This window comes from Lutra lutra, chromosome 10, assembly GCF_902655055.1.
Source record: "Lutra lutra chromosome 10, mLutLut1.2, whole genome shotgun sequence".
Taxonomy (NCBI): domain Eukaryota; kingdom Metazoa; phylum Chordata; class Mammalia; order Carnivora; family Mustelidae; genus Lutra; species Lutra lutra.
The window spans coordinates 18581735-18604107 of NC_062287.1; the positions used below are offsets into that span (position 1 = coordinate 18581735).

Consider the following 22373-nt stretch of genomic DNA (forward strand, 5'->3'; position numbering starts at 1 on the left):
TTAAGGAAGTGAGTGTCCCCAGCTTAGACTTGAAGGCATTCTTTTGTTTGATATATATTTTTTTAATTAATTATTTATTTGGCAGAGAGAGAGAGACACACACACACACACGCACACGCACACGCACACACACATACAGAGGGAGAGAGAACACAAGCAGTGGGAGCTGGAAAGGGAGAAGCAGGCTTCCTGCTGAGCAGGGAGCCCAATCAGATCCTGACCTGAGCAGAAGGCAGCCGCTTAACGACTGAGCCACCCAGGTGGCGGTTTGATAAATTCTTTAGAGAGGGCCTTGTTTGAGGTGGGAACATATATCCTAATCTGAAACTGGGCCAGCACTAGTTTATCCTGCTTGAGTGGGGGCGTTCTTTTCCAACCTCCGGGGTTCACAGACTCGACAGCATTTCCCATGGAGACTAGACATCCCAGAAAGGAGTTTTCTTGGGGCCTGGGAAAGGTTTCTTTCCTATTCTTATCCCTCAAAGTGCAACCAGCCTCCTGTTCCCTGGTGTGGTCAGGGATCGGGAGCACAAAGGCAAAAGAAACGTAGATAAAATTAAATCTCCTTAACAACTTAGATCGCTCGTTGACAAATATTTAAGGAATGCAGAGTACAACCTTCCACCTGGAACTCCCAGCTGTCTTAAGGGTAATAAGGCCTTGCTAGAGGCAAAAGGCAACCCTAGCTCGACCACAGCCAGACCTCCAGGACCCTGGTTCTCTTCATTAACATATGAAAATTCTTTTTGGAAACTTGCTTTCCCTCTGCCCCTCCCAATGTAAAAGTATACAGGCAATCACTCCTTACAATCCCGAGGCAGCTCCTTCTTTCTTTTTCAGAATGTTTTGTAAAATATTTTATTTATTTATTTGAGACAGGGAGAGAGAGCACAAGCAGGGCAAGCAGTAGAGGGAGAAGCAGGCTCTCCGATGAGCAGGGAGCAGGGTACAGGGCTCGATCCCCTGACCCTGGGGTCATGACCCTCGCCGAAGCTGACTGAGCCAGGCAGGTGTTCCAAGTTAGCTCTCTCTGCCCCTGGGTCTAGTCCCTGTGCCCCCCCCCCCCTTTTTAAAGATTTTATTTATTTATTTATTTGACAGAGAAATACAGCGAGAGAGAGGGAACACAAGCAAGGGGAGTGGGAGAGGCAGAAGGAGAAGCAGGCCTCCTGCTGAGCAGGGAGCCCCATCTGGGGCTGGATCCCATCCAGGAACCTGAGCTGAAGGCAGACACCCAACGACTGAGCCACCCAGGTGCCCCCAGCCCCTGTGTTTTGATAAAAACCACCTTTTGGCACCAAAAACATCCTAAGAATTCTCTCTCTTTTTTTCAAGTAGGCTCCCGGCATAACACGGAGCCCCGAGAATTCTTTCTTAACCACTCGCTGCCAGACCCCACAACACATCAGCCCAGCACCATGTCTGAGGAATTTCCTTGTCCTACCTCACTGCTTTCTGTTTTTCTCCAATAAAACCTATGAACTCTGACCCAGAAAAAAAAAAGTACATTATTATTTTGCAAATAATTTGATAGGGTTCCCAGCATCTGTGAAAGCTCCCCGCTTGAGGAGTCTCAGACCAGGAGAAGCCAGGTCGCAGCCCTTCTGATACGGTATTTGTTTGTTTTACATGTTTGCAGGGTGTTCTTGGCCCCACATCCTGTTGTACTGGGTAGAAAGGACAGGTTTCTTGGGGTGGTGGAAGCAGCTGCCGTAGAAATGCCAACTCACTGGGACAATAGGGAGAGGAGGAAATATATTAGCAACCGGAAACAAACTTTAAGCTTTAGAGCTTACCTCCTCTTAAGAAAGAAAGGGGGGGGGCTGATATTTGGAGGTAGGACAAGTGAGGTGGGAATGCCTCGCAGGTACTCAATGAATGTTACTTTCTGACTTTTTCATGTTACCTCGTAGCTGCATAATCATTACAAGGAAGTGAGTCTGTGCTTCCTAGGAAGAATGAAGAGATTCTAAACCAAAAATCAAAAATCAGTAAAGAGTTGGGAATTGGTTGTTTAATTTGTTTAATTTTTATCTTAGGTAAACTCTATGCCACATACGGGGCTTGAACTCACGACCCCAGAGATCAAGAGTTTCACGTTCTGGGGCACCTGGGTGGCTCAGTGGGTTAAGCCCCTGCCTTCGGCTCATGTCTTGATCTCAGGGTCCTGGGATAGAGACCTGCATAAGGATCTCTGCTCAGCGGGGAGTCTGCTTCCCCCCTCTCTCTCTGCCTGCCTCTCTGCCTACTTGTGATCTCTGTCTATTAAATAAATAAAATCTTTGAAAAAGAGTCTCACATTCTACCAACTTAACCAACCAGGTACCCCAAGAGCCGGGTAATTTTTAGGAATTTGGGGGTTTTGTGGGATTTGGGAAGTGGGTGAACCTTTTTGCTCTAGGGGATTTCTTTCTTATTCATGTTACTATTTGGATGAACATTTCATATTTTTGAAAGTCACATTTGACTTCGGAGAGACTGAGTAAGGTGCGGTCCACAGGAGACTCTGGCTGCTTTAAGTCTCCTATAGAATAGGAGCTTTCCAGCTTTGAACAGACTTACACCAAGAAACTTACATCCGTGACCCAGCATGCACGTGGAGTGCACTAGACAACTGAAGTGTAAGTTTCAGGAAATAGCGTATGTGCAATACACTGATATTTTCCAGTCTGTGTTAAACAAACAAACAAACAAAAAACCCAGTCTGCTCGCTTAGAATCCACTACTGAGTCCTGACTGGAAAAAACACTGCACCAGGGTACAGTGACGAAGAGTGAGCAAGCAGGGAAGTCACCGGGTTTACATTCAAGCCTTTGCCCCTCCACTTAACAGCTCTGCACTTTGGTCGGTTAATTTACCTTTCTGAACCTTAAGTTCCTCAGTTGTAAAACGGGGGTAAGCTACTTCATTGGGTTTTTGCTAGTAAGCCTTCACGATCGCTTTTATTAGGCCGGTTCAGGGAAGTCGCTAAGGTTTCCAAAATTGTCCCGCCTAGTACCCAGAGAACATAAGTCATTCCATGCATTTGTAGAGTAAAGCCCCGTTGCTGAAAGCCTCCATCGGTTTCCCACATTTGTGCACACACTGGACTAAAGCTCAGCCCTCTGAAATTGGCACCTAAGGCCAGGGCAGCCTGGGCTGTGCCTCATCTTTGGTCCCTGTCCTTGCATCTCTGAATAGCCTTGTCCCCAAGCTTGAGGTCCCTTGATTCTGAACAACACTCTCTGATATGTCTTTGTCTTGGATCATGCAGTCTTCTCTCCTTTTGAAATGCCTCTCTTTTATTTTTGCTTCAACAACACCTACACAGGCCTCAAGATCAAGCTCAAAGGCCACCATCTGTGTATTAGCCTTTGTACTAGATCCCTGTGTAGAATCACTGACTTCCTCCTGTGAGCCTCAGCCCTTTGGACATGGCCCCACCACAGCATCTGGTATATCCAGGTAGGGCTGACTCCCGAGTGCTTTTCTCCCCTTCCCCCCAAATCTTGTCCCATTATTTAATGGGGGAAAGAAGGGGGCTGGGGGACACACCTAAGGTAAGTATTTAATATCTTTGGAAAGCAGACATTGTACAACTCCAAAATAATCTTACTATAATTAAATAACCATTGCCTAATGTGAGCATTTCACACGCATTTAGGACACAGGTTGGGGCTCAGTTCCAGCCTTGCAATTTAGCTCAGTTTTTTTCAGACGCACATTGAATATCAGGTACGTGGGTGTCCCTTTGTCCTAGCTGTGGTTTTAATTCTAGGAAACACAGAGCTGAGACTAAGCCCTTGCCCTGGGGTGCGGTGGGGGAGGGGGATGATGGGAGAACAGTGAACATAAATTTAATCCTTTTGCAAACAAACAAAAAATGAAGTCCATGAAATGCAGCTGTTGTGGGGTTGTGTGTCTTATGACATGCCTGGTGGACCTGTTACAGATGCATTTTGGGGTTTTTTTTTTGTTTTTTTTTTTTTTTTTTTGGTTTTTTGGTTTGTTTTTAAAAGATTTTATTTATTTATTTGACAGAGAGAGAGCAGTGAGGGAGGGAACACGAGCAGGGGTAGTGCGAGAGGGAGAAGGACATAGAGGCTCTTCAGCAGACTCTCAGTATGGATCCTGAGATCATGACCTGAGCCAAAATCGAGAGCCAGAAGCTCAACCCCTTGATCAGGAGTTCTCTTGCTCAAGATCAAAGACTAGGGGGAAAGGAGAAAAGGAGGTGGCACGAGGGATTTGGCACACAAATGAGAACATCTCTGCCCTAATTTCTCCACCCGAAAAATAGAGGGGAAAGGTCTCTGCTGTGTGTTCATGACTGACCCTGAGGGAGATGGTCACTCTGACTTTGGAAAGTAACTGTGTTACCACCCCTAGAACCAGGAGGAGAGCTCCAGAGTTCTAGAGGCCGGGCTATCTACCTAGGCTGAAATTCAAATATTTGCCAAACTGCCTACCCGCTCCCAAATGGTCTCTGCATTTCTCAGCCTCCTAGACAAAAGGGAGGGAGCCAATTCTGCTCAGATTGAAATGCAAGGCTAACCTTGGGGTCTAGGTTATTGGCTAGCCTACCTTAGGCACCACATCTGGTCAAGCCCCTCCTGTATTTTCTCTCTCACCCTCACTCATTCCAAAAATGGTGGCAAATTTACCCACTACATTTGCATATTACACCTTGATATCCCAGCTACCCATGACTATAGTGTAAGCCCCTACTGTATAGTTTGAAATTGTTCAACTGATCTTGCTTTTCTACTCAAGTCTCTTTTAAATCAGTGTGCTTCCACACAGGACCAGGTTGATTGCTTTAGACGCATCTATGTCCCTGTCGCTCCTAAAATCCTTCAAGAACTCCACGACAATGTAAGAAAGTATCTAAGGTTCCTAACCTGTTCCACAAGACCTTTCGTGTTCTGGTCCTGCAACCTCTGTGAGCTCACATTTTGTACTTCACGTATGCTAGCTGCTCATGATTTCCCAGAACTTTGCAGCCTTTGTGTCTACGCTCTTGTGATTTCCTCAGTGCAATCAGGAAATGTCTATCAGCACTCAGATCAGCTGCGACTTCTTTACGGGAGCTGCCCTTGACCCACCCCCCGCCCCCCCAACAACTTTTGGTCAATGGTGCCTCCTTCATATTCAGCTAGAACACTCTGCCCATTTCTATCGTTATCTCTGTCACTTAGTTCTCAAGTTACTTCTTCACACAACTACCTCCTTCATGTGGATAGTGGGAATCCAGTATTTACTCAGTTTAACCTAAATTTATTTTGAGGGGCACGTGGGTGGCTCAGTCGGTTAAGCATCTGCCTTCGGCTCGGGTCATGATCCAGCCTCACGTCGTCGGGCTCCCTGCTCAGCAGGGAACCTGCTTCTCCTGCTGCCTGCCGCTCCCCCCAGCTTTTGCTCTCTTACTCTCTCTGACAAATTAATAAATAAATAAAATCCTTAAAAAAATAAAAATAAATTTTTAAAAAATTGATTTTCACTCTTTTAGAACTTGCAATAGGACCAAGCTTCTTCCAGCAATGGGGCCTTGGCACAACTGATTCTGTCTGGAATAGTTTTCTTCCCACATTCTCCTTATTTCCTACATAACACAGACTCTAATTTCAAATTATTTATGAAGGTAGCACAGCTGGCAGTTAACAGCCCAGGTACTGATACCACAAGTGCCTCATTTCAAATGGCACAATGAGTGACCTTAAGCCCTTTTCTCACTTTGTGTGTTGTGTCTGGGCACACGCTGTATGGGGTTCCTTATTTATAAATGAGACTACTAATCCTAGTTATTTAATCCTCCCGGGTTGAGTTAAATGGATACTACTATGCGCTAAATAGACTGCAAACCAGAACATAGCTTAATGTTTAAGGGCTCTCTACTTAAAAAAATTTTTTTGGTGTTTTTTCTTTTTCTTTCTTTCTTTTTTTTTTTTTTTTTTAAATTACTGAAGGGCTTGGCACTGTAAACTCCAGGGAGGCGGGGACTTTGCCATCTTCTTCACTATTGTGTCCCAGTACCTAGCTCGGTGTATAGTATTTGCTAAATAAATCCACGTGCTCTGAATGACCAAATAAATCCCGATCCTTACTTTGGAGCATTAATTGGAGACAAGTAGGGAACTGTGGCTGCTTAAAGCCATATCAGTGGTCTGCTTTAATCAGCAATGAACTTCTAAGCCTTATATTCACTTGGCTACATAAAAAAGCAACTCTCTTTTTCCTTTAGTTTAAATGAAAGCACCTGGGTCAAAGTTAGATGAGTGGAGGCATTCTTCTTAAATTTCTGTAAGAGGAACATGGCTCTTATTTACTTGATTCAGAACAGAGAGTATCATATCTACAATTGACTGAGAATCTGCTGGAATAAAAATGCTCAGTTTAAGGTGACCTTGCTCTACGGAGAACAGAGTCTTAGGATGATGTACTGAGAACCAGATGACACACAGTATCAAAATAACAAAGTGATGTAGGAGCTGAAATCCAACAATGATCCTGGATTTTATTTTAGTGAAAACTTTAACTTCTTCCAGCACAAACCATCATTTGAAATCAGAGGAATAGACAGAGAAGAAAGGACAATCTTTTCACTTTTTAGTAGGGTGAGAGGTAAAGTTCTGAAAAGGAAGGAAAGTCTAAAGTCAGTTTCCCTGGCTTATTTTATGTGATTTTTTTAAAAATCACAAAACTTTCCACCTAAAGTTGTTTTCTTTTCAGATTTTTTTTTTAAAGCAATCTCTACACCCAACATGGGGCTTGAACTCATAAGCCTGAGATCAAGAGTTGCATGCTCCGCCAGCTAAACCAGCCAGGCACCCCTCAGCCAAAAGCTTTTTAAAAAGTAACTCAGTTGGGTAAATGGAATGAGAAGAGTTATGCTAGAAAACCCTGCTTGAGGAAGGCTGAATACAGCCAAGGCAGACAGGATAATACAGTAGCTACTCACTTCTCACTCTCAACAGAGACCAGCCCCGTGGATCAATGGAGCAAAGTGCTACGAGTTCTGTTCACACCACCCGAAAGCCCATAGGCACCAAAGGACCTCTCCATCCTAAGCACACAAGACCCAGGGCCAGCGCCTTCATTTTCCAACTCCAGAACCAGTATCAATTCTTTTGCTGACCCATCACATGTGTGTTAAACATTTTCAGTCATGCCCAGCATTGTATGTTGTTTGTTACATTACATAATCTCAGAGTTTGAAAGTCATGACTTTGTGCAAAACTTTAACATAGGCAGGTGGTAATGGTTTCAGAGGAGAAAGGGGAGTAGGCTTCCTACTATAGATCTGGGGTCTGGCCACTAGACTAGGGAAACCAGCTAATGCATCTTAGCTCCCTTCTTAGGAAAAGACACTAACAGCGGAGATTCCCTCCCTGACAAATGATAGGTGGCTTGCTTGCTTGCCTCAAGAACCCAGAACTTCTTATCTTTAAGACCCAAGTACCTTTCCTTGTTGATAATTTTTATCTCTAGAGTCTTCCAACTATAAGCCAGATGAAAGAGCTATTCTAGCCCTTTCCTCCAACAGAAAACCAGAGGACTGAGGAAAGACAGCTGTGGGAGGATGAGGGGATGAGTGGGGACGGCGATGGGGATGGGGGGGCCCTCTGGCTAACGGTACACTTACCACTTTTTGGTTCCCTTCATTGTCGGTGAGCAGCCATTCGATATCCAGGGTGTCTTTTTCTGGAAGCCCGAGCTGATGGTGACAGGGCAAAGTGACCTTTTCTTCTGCCACTCGTTTGATCTCAGTGTGAGTCCCCAAGGTTCCAACATAGTAGGAAACTGGAAGAGGAGAGCATCTAATGAGTAATGCAGAAATGCATAGCAATGCGTGGGAAGCAAATATTACAACTAATAATTACGGGGTGTTCCTGTGGGCAAGGGCCAAATCAAGGTGTTGGAAGAATCCCGGACCAGAGGTACCAGAAGGTCCCGGAATCTCCCACTGGCTTCTCCTTTAAGTGAATTCATCATTAGTTTCTGGAGCCCCCTGAATTATACTCTTAGCGATCCGTACTCGTCCTCTTTCCTACCTTCTTGGTTTTTATGAATGATGAAATAAATAATTCAGGTCAACAACTTTGTTTTTTTAACTTTCTCTCCTTTACCAGCAGAGGTTTGCAAAAGGGCAGAAACCAAAGGAAAGGCAGGGGTTGGTAACCTTCCCAGAACAGGCTCCAGATATCACTTGGCCCCTTGAGCCACCCTTAGAGACAGGCTACTCCCACAGGCCGACAGGTAAGGGCAGCAGGCCTCAGGGAACGAGTGGAATCTTTTTTTATTTTTAATTTTTAAAAAGATTTTTATTTATTTATTCGACACAGAGAGAGATCACAAGTAGGTAGAGAGGCAGGCAGAAAGAGAGAGAGCGGGAAGTAGGCTCCCTGCTGAGCAGAGAGCCCGATGCAGGGCTTGATCCCAGGACCCTGATATCATGACCTGAGCTGAAGGCAGAGGCTTCACCCACTGAGCACCCAGGCACCCCATGAGTGGAATCTTATAGGCAGTTCCTGCTTCCATTAGAGACCTCATTCTCTGCCCCTCCAAGTTCTATCTTCCAGTCTCTATAGTCTCATCCCACGTGGCTTCAAAATATGAAGGAACCCTTCCTGTCCAAAGTGAAATCCCAAGTTACCACATTGGGATCCTGTCCCTCCACGCATCCAGTATCCCCTTGGCCAACAGGATTTCAGTTCCACTTTTGGCTTTCTTTACCCCTAATTTTCATCTTGTTCCAGGAAGAGTGTCCCGCCAGCAACTCTAGGCTCTAAGTTCGCTCACCTTCTCTCCTTCCTGTTCATTTCAGACCCTGTGGACTATTAAATCCACAATGTTAGAGAACGTCACCTAGATTCTAGGTATCATGTGTCTGGCATGAAGGCATGCCCTAAGATCCTCCTTTGCCTCCTTGCACACAATAAAGGAGCTCAGCGTGAAAAGCCATTCACAATGCTCCTACGAGAGGTTCACAAGGTAACAGAATCATACCACCTCCAAGCTGGGACAGCCCCAGGTGTCAGGGTTTCTGGTGAAGTCCCCTCTCCTGGGAAGCACTCATTCTGCCCCTTTGGAGCACTAAAGATCAAGGATTGTGACTCACAGAAGCAGATAAGCTACCTTTCTTATTCCCCGTTCATTTCCCAAGATATTAGCAATCGATCTGTGGGAAGGAAAACCGCCTGAAAGGAGGAAGAAGGAAGCAGGGGAAACTGTAGTTCCCTCTACACAGTAGGCAGGCTGGGTTGATACGGCAGGGCTGGGCCCTCAGAGGCACCCGCCCGCCCCACCAACAGAAACAGCAGGTGGATTCCCAAGCTCCAGGGCAGAGAAAGGAGACCACAGAGAACTGTAGGGCCTAAGAAACGGCCTTCAGAACCAACAGGATAAGCCCCTCATAGGGTTTTACTGACATTCCTAATAAGGTTTCTGCTATTTCTGTTTAAAACTTGAAACTGCAAGGGGAGTGGCCAGTTAGGGAGTAGTTGTGTGGTTTGGCTGTACACCGATGACTCAGCCCGATGAAGAAAGGGTGATTATCCAAATCTACAGATGAAGCATGAAGACAAGCTTAGCAATTTGTTCAAGATCACGCAGCCAGGAAAGGACAGATCAGGGGCTCAAGCCCAGATGCGTCTCACTGCAAAGGTCCTACTCCAACAGCCATGCTAGGCAGCTTCTGGCTTCCTGGACACGTGGTTCTCCCATTAGCCTGCAAGCTCCTTGAGATCAGGTACCAACTGACCACAACCTTCCCAAAGCGCTCAGCCCAGGACCCCTCACTCTGCAGGTGTTCAATAAACCATTGTTGGATTGACTTGAATTTAACCCATGGACTCATTTCACCTGGGAGCAGACTGAGGCCCAGGGATAAAGGAGTTGCCCTGAAGTCCTACAGCTCCTTTAAGGCATAACCCATATAAAACCTATCCTCCCTCAGGCCCCATGAAGCAGCTATAGAATGGCAAGGAGATTAGCCAGTTTGCATCGCACTAAGCTAAGCGTGGAAGAAGGAGCTCTGGCTTCTACCCCTGCTCACTTGGCCCTGGATACAATGATCAAATGAAACCAACATCCCATGCCCCTGGAGAAGCTGGAGAACCAAGGACCAATTTAGTGCATACAGTAGGCACTATACCTTAAATAAATAAATAAATAAATGCGAAGAAACAGCTATCAAAGTTGCCGATTTGAGCCACTAGAGGGAATCAAAGGCTCAGGTTTGGTTGATGTCCCAAAAGGAAAGGAACACGGTGGTGGGTGGCGTGCTTTGCCAGCATGCGAAGTTCTATTTATACCATAGCCAGAACTAAATACAGCCCTGCAGGGAGGGGCTGCCCAGGAAATACAAATGACTTTACCACAGCAGGGAAACTCAAGATGAGAGGGCATGCATCTCTAGTCTTCCCTGAACTTCAGCGCCCCAGACTTCGGGGCGAGGGGCTCACTGGGATCCCTGTGAATTTCTCAAAATTTTCCTTTTGTGCATTCCCTCCCCACCCCCACACCTGTGTTCTGTAGCATAAGCAGACAGGGGTTGGGCTCTGTATGGAATTCTCGGGCCTGGGTAAGCCTGGGCGGCTCAGTCGGTTGAGTCTGCCTTCGGCTCTGGTCAGGAATCCAGAGTCCAGGGATTGAGCCCACATTTGGCTCCTCGCTCAGTGGGGACCCTGCTTCTCCCTCTGCCCGCTGCTCCCCCTTCTGTGCTCTCTCTCTCTCTCTAACAAATGAATAAATAAAATCCTTTTTTTAAAGATTTTATTTATTTATTTGACAGACAGAGATCACAAGTAGGCAGAGAGGCAGGCAGAGAGAGGAAGGGAAGCAGGCTCCCTGCTGAGCAGAGAGCCGGATGCGGGAGCCCAATTCCAGGACCCTGAGTTCATGACCTGAGCTGAAGGCAGAGGCTCAACCCACTGAGCCACCCAGGTGCCCCTGAATAAATAAAATCTTTAAAAAAAGAATTCTTGGGTTTGGCAGTGGATAAGCACATGTCTCCACTGCCCGGTGGGTGAGTGGGAAGAGCTAGCTCTAGGCTCCCAGGCATTGAAGGGTTCATCTTTATTAAGAAAGACTGTAAGAGATCATCAGAACTTAACTTAGGAGGAAACTACAGCCCAGAGAATTGGAAATGTTTTTTTTTTTTTAAAGATTTTATTTATTTATTTGACACAGAGAGAGAGATCACAAGCAGGCGGAGAGGCAGGCAGAGAGAGGGGAGGAAGCAGGCTCCCCACAGAGCAGAGAGCCCGACGCGGGGCTCGATCCCAGGACCCTGAGATCATGACCTGAGCTGAAGGCAGCGGCTTAACCACTGAGCCACCCAGGCGCCCCGAGAATTGGAAATGTTAAACAGAACTGCAAATAGGGAAATACAGCTGATCCTTGAACAATGCAGGGGTGGGGGCACTGGCGCCCCCTGCAGTCCAAAATCCACATATAACTTCTGACTCCAAAACTTGATTAGGAGCCTACTGTGGACAGGAAACTTTACTAATAACATAAACAGGCAATTAACACATATTCCGTATGCTATGTGCACTGTGTACTGTATTCTTACAATAAAGTCAGCTAGAGAAAAGAAAATATTAAGAAAATCATAGGGAAAACACATGTACAGTACTGTACTGTAAGAAATCCACATGTAAGTGCATCCACACAATTCAAGGGTCACCCCTGGGCGTCTAGGATGCGCCCTGCACTTGACGGTGGGGGGAGGCGCTGGGAGGTACCAGTGGTACAAACATTCTCTGTGTGCACATGCAAGATTTAGTCCTGGAAGCCTCCAGCTTTCCCTAAGGGAAGGCTTCTAATACAACTCGGGCACTTAACACAGGCCCTTTGAGAGCCAAAGCTTGGGAGAATTACCCTCCCTGAGCCTTACCATTCTCATCTGCAAAATGGGAATTGAAGGAAACACTGACTAAGGCACCCAGCACAGTGCCTGCACATAGGAGTCTCCCCGCTAAAATGTCAGTTCCCTTTCCCTGTTTTTCTCTACTACGAGAAGGGTCGTTTTATTTCCTCAGATGATGGCTGCCTACATTCAGCTAAGATGAGTTCAAGATTTTGTTCTCTAAAAGACATTTACATTTATTAAAGATTTTCGTGAGCCTGTAAGACTTTCAAAGAGATGGGCAGGGGTAACTTTTTGGTTTTCATCATGTATACTTTTATATAACTGAGGGAAGTAAGACATAATTAGAAGATGAAGCCATTGATAAGAGACTAGTACATTTTATTTATTTATTTTTAAAAGATTTTATTTTTTAATTTATTTTTTAAGATTTTATTTATTAATTGGATACAGAGAGAGGGAGAGCACAGACAGGGGGAGCCGGAGAAGGAGCAGCAGACTCCCCACTGAGCAGGGAGCTCAATGCAGAGCTTGATCTCAAAATCCTGGGATCATGACCTGAGCTGAAGGCAGACGCTGAACCAACTGAGACACCCTGTCCCTGTTGTTAGACCTTCTAACAGTCCTGCCTGATAGGAGAATGAGCAGTAACAGTTAGTGAACTTTCCATTACTGGAGTCATTCAGGCAGGGGATATGTCAGGAGCTGTAAAAGCGATCCTTACATGTGGATGATGAATCAATATTTAAAGTTCTTTCTAACTATAATATTGTATGAAATATTAACTGATAATATTAATATTCAAGGCACTGTCCTCGTTGAATGGGATGCAAAGTATAAGACACAAATGTATACTATTATCTCTCAATGTGTTTTGTCACCATCAATCAGCTCATACACAACTGATATAAACGATCTCATTTTGTTTCATTGTTAACATTGTTTTTAAAGATTGTTGAAGTGTTTTTTTTTCATTTTTTATTTTATTTATTTATTTTTAAAGATTTTATTTATTTATTTGACACACAGAGAGAGAAATCACAAGTAGGCAGAGAGAGAGGGGGAAGAAGGCTCTACGCTGAGCAAAGAACCCGATGTGGGCTTAATCCCAGGACCCGGAGATCACGACCCGAGCCGAAGGCAGAGGTTTAACCCACTGAGCCACCCAGGCACCCTGTTGAAGTGTTTTTGTTTTTTTTTTTTTAAAGATTTTATTTATTTATTTGACAGAGAGAGATCACAAGCAGGCAGAGAGGCAGGCAGAGAGACAGGAGGAAGCAGGCTCCCTGCTGAGCAGAGAGCCCGATGCGGGACTCGATCCCAGGACTCTGAGATCATGACCTGAGCCGAAGGCAGCGGCTTAACCCACTGAGCCACCCAGGCGCCCTGAAGTGTTTTTTTAAAAGAAGTGAAGGGAACTGACCCAAGCTATTACTGAATTTCTTTCTTATCTATGGATGTTTTAATCCACAAGGGGGCAGAATTTACTTACAGAGGATTAGCCATGCCTCATCTTTAATGCAGTTCTATTAGTAAGGATTATTATTGACAAAGAATTATAGATGACCTTGGATTTAAGCTTGATAAGCACTTTGTTGCCATTTGTGATTATATACTAAATTTCAAACAACCCGCATTTAATTTTCAAGGGCAACAGAAATCAGAAAAACAGATATTTGAGAGGAACTTTTTACCAAGGCAACAGAAATATACACTATTTTAATAGCTTCAGTTCACTGTTTTCACTTTGTCCAACTGAAATGGATGTTTACTCTGAGGCCAAACACCTTATCTTAATTGCAGAATTTATTATGAAACAAAGCAATTAAACAGGTGCTGTGAAGACTTGCTTTAGTAGACAGTCAATAAGAAAGACAAACGGAAGGAACAAAAATCCATCACAGATGGCTTAGAGGGACTGAGGAATCAGCACAAGAACCTTCCAGGTCCTTTCAGTCTTGACATTTAGTCTTGGTTCTAGGCCAGTCATTTACAGAATTACAAAATCCTGGGGTGTTCCGATTATATCTACAATCTCAAGCTTGGGAAAGCCTATAGAAGGTCGTTGTCTTGCCTTTTGAACAATTTCATATTTAAAACTCACCTGCTGAAACATATCAAATGATTCCTATTCTCTTTTATCATTGAGAATCTGAAATCACGGCAACATTGTTCCAAGATATTGAGACTTCTGCTAGTATCAAATTTTGTATTATTGTATATCATGAGATATTTACGGATACCAACTTCTGTATCACAGGATAATCAGGGATACTGTCTTCTATAGAATGTCTTTAATCAAACACCTTGTCTTCAATACTTCAGATTCTGGGTGCCACAAAAAGGAATAGTGACGAAATCGTTGGCACTCACAGGGGAGTAACTAGGAGTGCTCTTTTGTTCAATGAGTATGAGGGCATTCCTGCTACCATACTAGGAGCTGCTGGAAACAAAGATCAATGACATTGTCATTTGTCTATGAAGAGATCACAGTAACAGAGAAACAAATAGCATTCAACAAGCCCAGTTTAAGGCAGCGTGCGATCAAGATCAGTGTGAGGGTCAGGGAGTGGTAAGGGAATTCAGAAGAGGAAGATCACCAAGGTGATCAGGGATGGCTTCCTAGAAGAGGAATTATGTCACCTGGGCCTTGAAAAACAGATTGAAATTTGAGCAGTGATAAATGAGGGGGTGGAACTCCAAAGATTGGAAATGGTAGCCCAACTGCTTAGGAAACTAGTTTCTAGACAGACCTTAGTACTTGACAGATTGGAACATCACCTTGGACCCTTGGTCTTGACAAGTTCCCAAAGAATGGTCAGTAATGTAACATGAATGGATGCAAGCTGTGTCACAGCCCTACAGTCCAGGGGCTGACTATGTAACAGTAATGTTTTACCCTGATATCTCTAGTAATAATTGTCAGGGAGAGGATACTGACGTGGTCCAGAGGGATTAATCACCCCACTGCTCAGAAATAACACCAGTTATCTCGCAGATTTCTGTTCTCAGGAATGTGCAGGTTCATTTTCCATACATGTGTTCATGTTCACGTAGGCAGGAAAACACACACATACCTGTGCAGAGAACCTACAAGCATGCCTGTGTCCAGACACAGATCAGACAAGAATGTGTGCCTTTGATTCCGAGGCGCTGAGAACCAGTTCCCTCACTAACCTATTTCATTGACATGTCTATTTATAGCCTCTGTCTCATTCCAAATGCTAAGTCTCTTTCTAAATCTAAATCTTTTATTACCTTCGGCAGGGAGATTTGAACAGAGTGAGGAAATTAAAAATAGACACAGACTTACTACTGAGAGTGCAATGGTCAGTTTTCAGGGATTCATGGCAATGGAGAACTGAGGTCATGCTGATAAAAACCCACTGATGAATTAAAGCACCAATTCAGGCTTTACCTATCCCATCTACATTCCTATAAAACTAGGAACAAAGAGAAGTTGACCTTCAAATAGAAGATCTCTTTCTCCCTCCGTCACTTCCTCTCTACTCACAACTGTCATAGAGATTTAAAAATGCTTTAACAATTCCCTAATTTTTTGGTAATCACAACATCTCTCAAGAGTAGGCTGACGACGGCATGAGAGAGCCAAGCCATAATACCTAGAAAATGAATAAAGTAAAAATTTCATTCAAAATGGAATTGGGGGGACACCTGGGTGGCTCAGTCTGTTAAGCGTCTGCCTTCTGCTCAGGTCGTGATCCCAGGGTCCTGGGGTCGAATACTACACTGGGCTCCTTGCTCGGTGGGGAGCCTGCTTCACCCTCTGCCTGCTGTTCCTCCTGTTTGTGCCTTCTTTCTCTCTGACAAACAAATAAATAAAATCTTAAAAAAAAATGGATTTGAGAAGTTCTCACCTTGGTCTGTGAACATGTCTGTGGTTTGACATGGTTTGCATGTCCCAAATTGTGATTCCTCTGCTATTCCTGAATAAACACATTTTGCTGATAAACTAAATGGTTATTTTATTTTATTTTTAAAGGTTTTCTTTATTTGAGAGAGAGCACACACACAAGCAGGGGAGAAGAGCAGAGGCAGAGGGAGAAAGCAGACTCCCCTCTGGGCAGGGAGCCCGATGTGGGGCTCAATCCCGGGACCCTGGGATCATGACCTGAGCCAAAAGCAGACGCGTAATGACTGAGCCACCCAGGCACACCCTGGTTATTTTATTTTTACACTTCACAAAACAAAAAGAATCAAGGAAGCTGTATTTTCTATTCACAGGGAAATCACTTCCTATATGAGAAAAATGATAGATAATACACATTTGCATCCAATATATTTTAAAACCCCTCTATGGAACCATTTATTGACAATAGCTAACAATTTCTGAATGCCTGTTATGTGCAAAGTATTGTGCTACTTCATTTATATTCATCCCCCCCCGACCCCGGCCTTTTTTAAAGTAGGCTCCACACCTAGCATGGAGCCCAACCCAGGGCTTGAACTCACAACTCTTCGATCAAGACCTGAGCTGAGATCAAGAGTTGCATGCTTGGGATGCCTGGGTGGCTTAGTCGGTTAAGCGTCTGCCTTTGGCTCAGATCATGATCCCAGGGCCCTGGGATTGACTCCCATGTCGCGCTCCTTGCTTGGCGGGGAGCCTACTTCTCCCTCTGCCTAACACTTCCCCCTGCTTGCGCTCTCTCTTTCTATCTCATTCTTTGAAAAAAAAAAAAAAAAAAAAGGTTGCATGCTTAACTGACTGCTGGGCCACCGGGTGCCCCCCATATTGATTTCCATTTTTAATCTTCTCAACAATCCTGTAAAGTAAGCACTATTATAACCCTCTTTTTACAGACAAGACACTGAGACACAGAGAAATTAATTTTCCCAAGATCACCAAATTAGTAAGGAGTGGTGCCATGGTTCAAATCAAGCCAAGCCATTTTAACTCTAACATCCATATCCTTAATGGCATATCATACTGCATCCCAGTACATATATTTAACAGAAATTTCATTGATCTAGTGTTATGCTAGGATTCTTGTGAGTTCCCTCAGAGCTTCTCTACTCTTGGTCATATATAGAAATGCTTCTCAATCTTTCTTTATTTATGCTCCCATTTTTTGCATATAAATAAACTCACTCTCTTCTTATTTGGAACATATTAAATACTATGACTGAGCAATGGCATTTTTTATAAAGATTTTATTTATTTATTTGACAGAGAGATCACAAGTAGGCAGAGAGGCAGGCAGAGAGAGAGAGGATGATGCAGGTTCCCTCCCGAGCAGAGAGCCTGATGTGGGGCTCAATCCCAGGACTCCAAGATCATGACCTGAGCTGAAGGCAGAGGTCCAACCAACTGAGCCACCCAGGGGCCCTGAGCAATGGCATTTTAAGTATGCTTTTAAAAAAACTACACGTGAATATAATGCTGATCAAAAGAAGATACACAAAAGAGTACATACCATATGATTCTATTTATATAAGTTACAAAAACAAAAAAAAATTAATCTATGCTTTTGGAATTCCAGAGAGTGGTTACTGTCAGAGAAAGAGAAAATGAGTAGAAGGGAACATGGGGAGGCTTCTAACGTGCTGACTATGTTTTATATCTTGATTTGGGTGCCTGTTTGGGCATGTTCGTTTTGTGAAATTCATCAAGCTGTACACTTGCGATTGTGCACTTTATGTATTTATATTTTTTTACTAATTATCTATTGGTGCATAACAAACTGTTCCAAAACTTAGGAGCTCAAAACCACCAAATAGCTTATCTCAGAGTTTCTGTGAGTCAGGAGTCCAGGCACAGCTCAGCTGGGTAGTTCTGGCACAGGGTCTCTCAGAAGGTGGAATTAAACTGTTGAATGGGGCTGTGGTCTGATCTGAAGGCTCAATTGAAGTACAGAGAATCCACTTGTGAGTTTACAAAGTGGTTGTTAGCAGGTCTCAGTCACCACATAGGCCTCTCCACAGGGCTGCATCATCACAGGGCAACTGGCTTCCCTCAGGGTGAGTGAACCAAGAGGGAGCACAAGAACGTGCCTAAAATGGAAACTCAGAGGAGACATCTGTTGCCATATTCTATTTGTTATAAGCAATCACATAATTCCAGCCCACATTCATGGAGAGGGGTCTACGAGGAGGAATCATTAAGGACAATCTCAGGCTGCCTATCCCACTTTTAAAAAGCTTTAAAAATTACACAATAACTTCCTCTGCTTTTCCACTCACAATGATAATCACTGTCATATAGATTTTAAAATGCTTTAACAATTCACTAATTTTTTGGTAATCACAACACCCCTCAAGAGTAGGTTGATGGCATGAATTTTTCATTCTGTTTTATGGAAATGTAATAATAAGCTTGATATTATCGCTTTTATATTTGCATAACACTTTTCAGATTTCACCATTCTTTCCCATCTGTATTTTGAGTTTTGTTATGCAGAAAAGTGGGAATTATAGTTTAGCGTTAGTTTCTCTGAAAGTACTCTGAAAATTATAAAAACATTTTATAATATTAATATTAGCATTTATTGAGTGCTTACTATATGCCAGTCACTGGGGGCACCTGGGTGGCTCAGTCAGTTAAGAAAGAGTTCAAGTCTCGGTTTTGGCTCAGATTGTGTTCTCATGGGTTGTGGGATCAAGCCCTATGTCAGGCTCCAAGCTCAGCAGGGAGTCTGCTTAAAGATTCTCTCCTTCTGTCCCTCCCCCAACTTGCACAAGCTCTTTCTCTCTCTCTTAAACAATCTTTGGGGCACCTGGGTGGCTCAGTGGGTTAAAGCCTCTGCCTTCCACTCAGGTCATGATCCCAAGGTCCCGGGATCGAGCCTTTCATCAGGCTCTCTTCTCAGCGGGGGCCTGCTTCCTCCTCTTTCTCTGCCTGCCTCTCTGCCTACTTGTGATCTCTGTCTGTCAAATAAATAAATAAAAATCTTTTTAAAAAAATAATCTTTAAAAAAAAAATCCCTATATGCCAATTACTGTACGCTACAGCAGAATATATATATGTATATATATGAATACATATATATTATATTATTATTATAATTATTATAATTATTTATTATTATATATTTATATATTTATTTATATATATAATTTATATTATATAATTATAATTATTATAATTATTATGTATAATTATAATTATTATAACATTATATATATTATATATATATATTCACTTAATTCACATTAAGTGAATGTGTATACATTCACTTAATCATTTAACCTGATGAGGCAGGGTTTTGCCTCATTTTATAGAGTAAAACCAAATAATTTGCTAAGATTTCAGAGCTAATAATTGTTACAACCAAAATTTCAACCCAAAGAGTCTGACATCAGACCTCCTATGCTCTACAAAGAAGGTAAACTATAATCCTCATTATCACTCTGATAATACATCTTCCTGGAATATGTCATGGGGAAATTTTTATAAAAGCTGTGTCATCCTGATCTTGGTGTTTGTGTGGAGGAAGGAATTGTCTTCTAGATTATGGGAGGTAGAACGTGAAAGACAGTAATTCCCCATACAGTGCTTGTAACCAACCTTATAGACTATCGCAGTCTTTCTCCAAGAGGCCCATGCTACCAACCTGTGGTCATTCAGGTCAAGTGCTTGGAATATACTCTTAGTAACATGTTCATAATAGAAAGTTCACCATACTCATCATATTGTTCATTTAACACCATCTCTTTTTAAAGGGCTTAAAAATAACTAGGGTATTAGATAAGCTCTTAAGGACTACAGGAGCTTTAATACGCTTCTTACATCAAGGGTGTGAGCAGAATTATAATCAGTTCTAGTGCATGCTTCGCCGGAAGCATCTCGGGGTTTCTCTTTTTGAGACAGATAATGGCAATTAAAAATGTGGACCTTGATTTGATGCTACTTAATGATGGTATGCAGATAAATCAGCCAAAGCAGACTGCAGCTTCTCACATTAAGGTGGTAGGAATAGATCCAGAATTGCAATTTGGCTTCCTACACTCAGGATATATCCCCGGAGAACGTGTCAGGTCTCTGCAAGGGAGAATTCGTAATGCCAAGTAATTTCCCCTAACTTTGCTCTCTTCCTGTTACTCACCCACACCCAAATGACTCAAATGGCTGCTTCATGCTCATTTATTCATTCATTCACTCATGTGTTTATTCAAATGGCCTAATGATGAGTCTTGGCTTTGGCTTGCCCGAGGACTGTCTTCCAGATGATCTCTGCATCAGCCGCACAAACCGGTTCCGGTTGAGCTCCCTCCCTTTCTTCCTGCCCCCACACCAGGTGAACTCGGGCTTGCCGGGGAGGACTAAGGCAGAGCAAGATAGCACCCAAGTGCTTTCTAATTTAAGATGGGTGGCTCCCAAACCCAGTTAATTATTAGCATCACTTAAAGAGCTTTAAAAAACTTATCTGAAGAATGTTAGATAAACAAGGTAAACAAACAGAACAAGAGGGCATACAGGGCAAACAAAGTCTCTGGCCCACACCCGGCCCGCCCTCGGTTTCCCTCCTACAGGTGACATTTGCTATCAGTTCATGTGTAATCTGTGTCTCGCACTTGACTCCTGGTTGGGCTGGGTATAGAATGTTAGGTTGGACAGAATTCTGACTCAAATTTCAGAAGGCATTGCTCCATTGACTGTTAGTTTCCAGAGTTACTGATGAGAAATCAGATGCCATTTTTTAATTCCAGTCTTTTGTAGGTGACCTCTTTTTTTCCTTTCTGGAAGTTTTTAGGGTCTTATCTTCATTCCCAGAGTTGTAATATTTTGCTACCATGGGTTTTTGTTTGTAAGTCTCTTTTTCTATTCACTTAATGGTTGGCTAGTCAGTCTGAATCCCTATTTCATTTCAGTGTCAGGAAATGTTATTATACTACTTAAAAATAATTCCTTCCATTTCCTCCTCTTCTTCTTGTTTGTATATATATATGTCTCAGATGTTGGCCTCCTGGACTGATCTCTAATTTTCTTTCTTTCTCTCTCTCTTTCTTTTCTTTTCTTTTTTTTTTTTTAGATTTCTTATTTATCCATTTGACAGAGATCACAAGTAGGCAGAGAGGCAGGCAGAGAGAGAGGAGGGAAGCAGTCTCCCTGCTGAGCAGAAAGCCCGATGTGCCGATGTGCCGGCCAGATCCCAGGACTCTGGGATCATGACCCGAGCTGACGGCAGAGGCTTTAACCCACTGAGCCACCTAGGTGCCCCTGATCTCTAATTTTCTTATCTCTTTTTCATGTTTTCCAATTGAATGACTCCAAGCATTTTTTTCAAAGGCTCTCTTGTGGGGGGGGGTATTATAAGGTAGTTGTTAAAATGAGAGAAATTCAATGGATTTGGGAGACACTCCTTTCTAGTTGTATAATCTTTGATAATTTCCTTACCTTGCCTGTACCTCGGTTGTCTCATGTATAAACTGGGGGAAATCATCATACCCAACTCACGGGCATTAAATTCAGATTAAGGGATTGTTAGTTTTCATATATGCTTGGTCCAGTTGATACTGCTATTATTGCTAGTAACATGTTCCTTTTGCAAAACATCTTACCATTTCTTCCCTGATGTCTCTGTGGAGATTAACCACAATTGCATAGTCAGTTTCTATTCGTCTTCCTCTTACTTTTCACAAGTGGCTCATGTTGGAGAGAGAGATACCTAATAGCCATTTGTAAGGGCTGTGAGGGAGCACATTTTTTTTTTTTTGCACTGCAGATTTCACTGTAGGCTTTTTTTTCCCCCCTCTTCACTGTGGACTTCCCAAATGTCAGTGTCTGTAGGCTTTTTCTCTGAAGCTGTTCTATTTCTCCAGAGAAGAATTCTTAAATCACCCATCTGTCAGTGGGAGGTGGGCAGGGGCTGCCAAGGATCACTGAGCTGAGAGTCCAATTTGAGATGCAAATCCAACAGTTTCAGAGAGAGACACTAATTTGGGGAGTCCCTGGGTTTACAGTTGTCCCTTTGCTCCTTGCCGTGTCTGGGGTCTCTGAACCGGCTTCTCTCAAACTCCCTTCTCCTATGGATGGGATGGGGGAGAGGCCAGAGCTTTCTATGGAACGTACAGAAAGAGAAATGTAGTTCTTTTTTTTTTTTTAAGGATTTTATGTATTTATAAGAGAGAGAGAGAGAACAGAGGGAGGAGCAGAGGGAGAGGGACAAGCAGACTGAGCGAAGCGCAGAGCCCACTATGAGGCTCAATCTCACGACCCTGAGGTCATGACCTGAGCTGAAACCAAGAGTTGGATGCTTGATGACTGAGCCACCCAGGCACCCCAAAACTTAGTTCTTTTAAAATAAAGTTTATTTATTTATTTTTTAAAGTAATCTCTACACACAACATGGGGCTCAAACCCACAACCTTGAGATCATATGCTCTTCTGACTGAGCCAGCCAGGCAGCCTGAAACTTAGATCTTTTTTTTTTTTTTTCTTTTTTTTTTTTTTTTTTAAATTTTTTTATTTTTTTCAGCATAACAGTATTCATTATTTTTGCACCACACCCAGTGCTCCATGCAATCCGTGCCCTCTACAATACCCACCACCTGGTGCCCCCAA

General features: G+C 43.3%; 1 protein-coding gene across 1 annotated transcript in view; it reads right to left on the reverse strand.

Moving 5' to 3' along the window:
• Window positions 1–22373, reverse strand: part of CLMP (CXADR like membrane protein) — a 99963-nt gene that overhangs the window by 16322 nt on the left and 61268 nt on the right. Inside the window, exon 3 of the mRNA XM_047691075.1 lies at window positions 7622–7779. Coding sequence (XP_047547031.1) covers window positions 7622–7779 — 158 coding nt within the window. The remainder of the gene's footprint in view (window positions 1–7621; window positions 7780–22373) is intronic.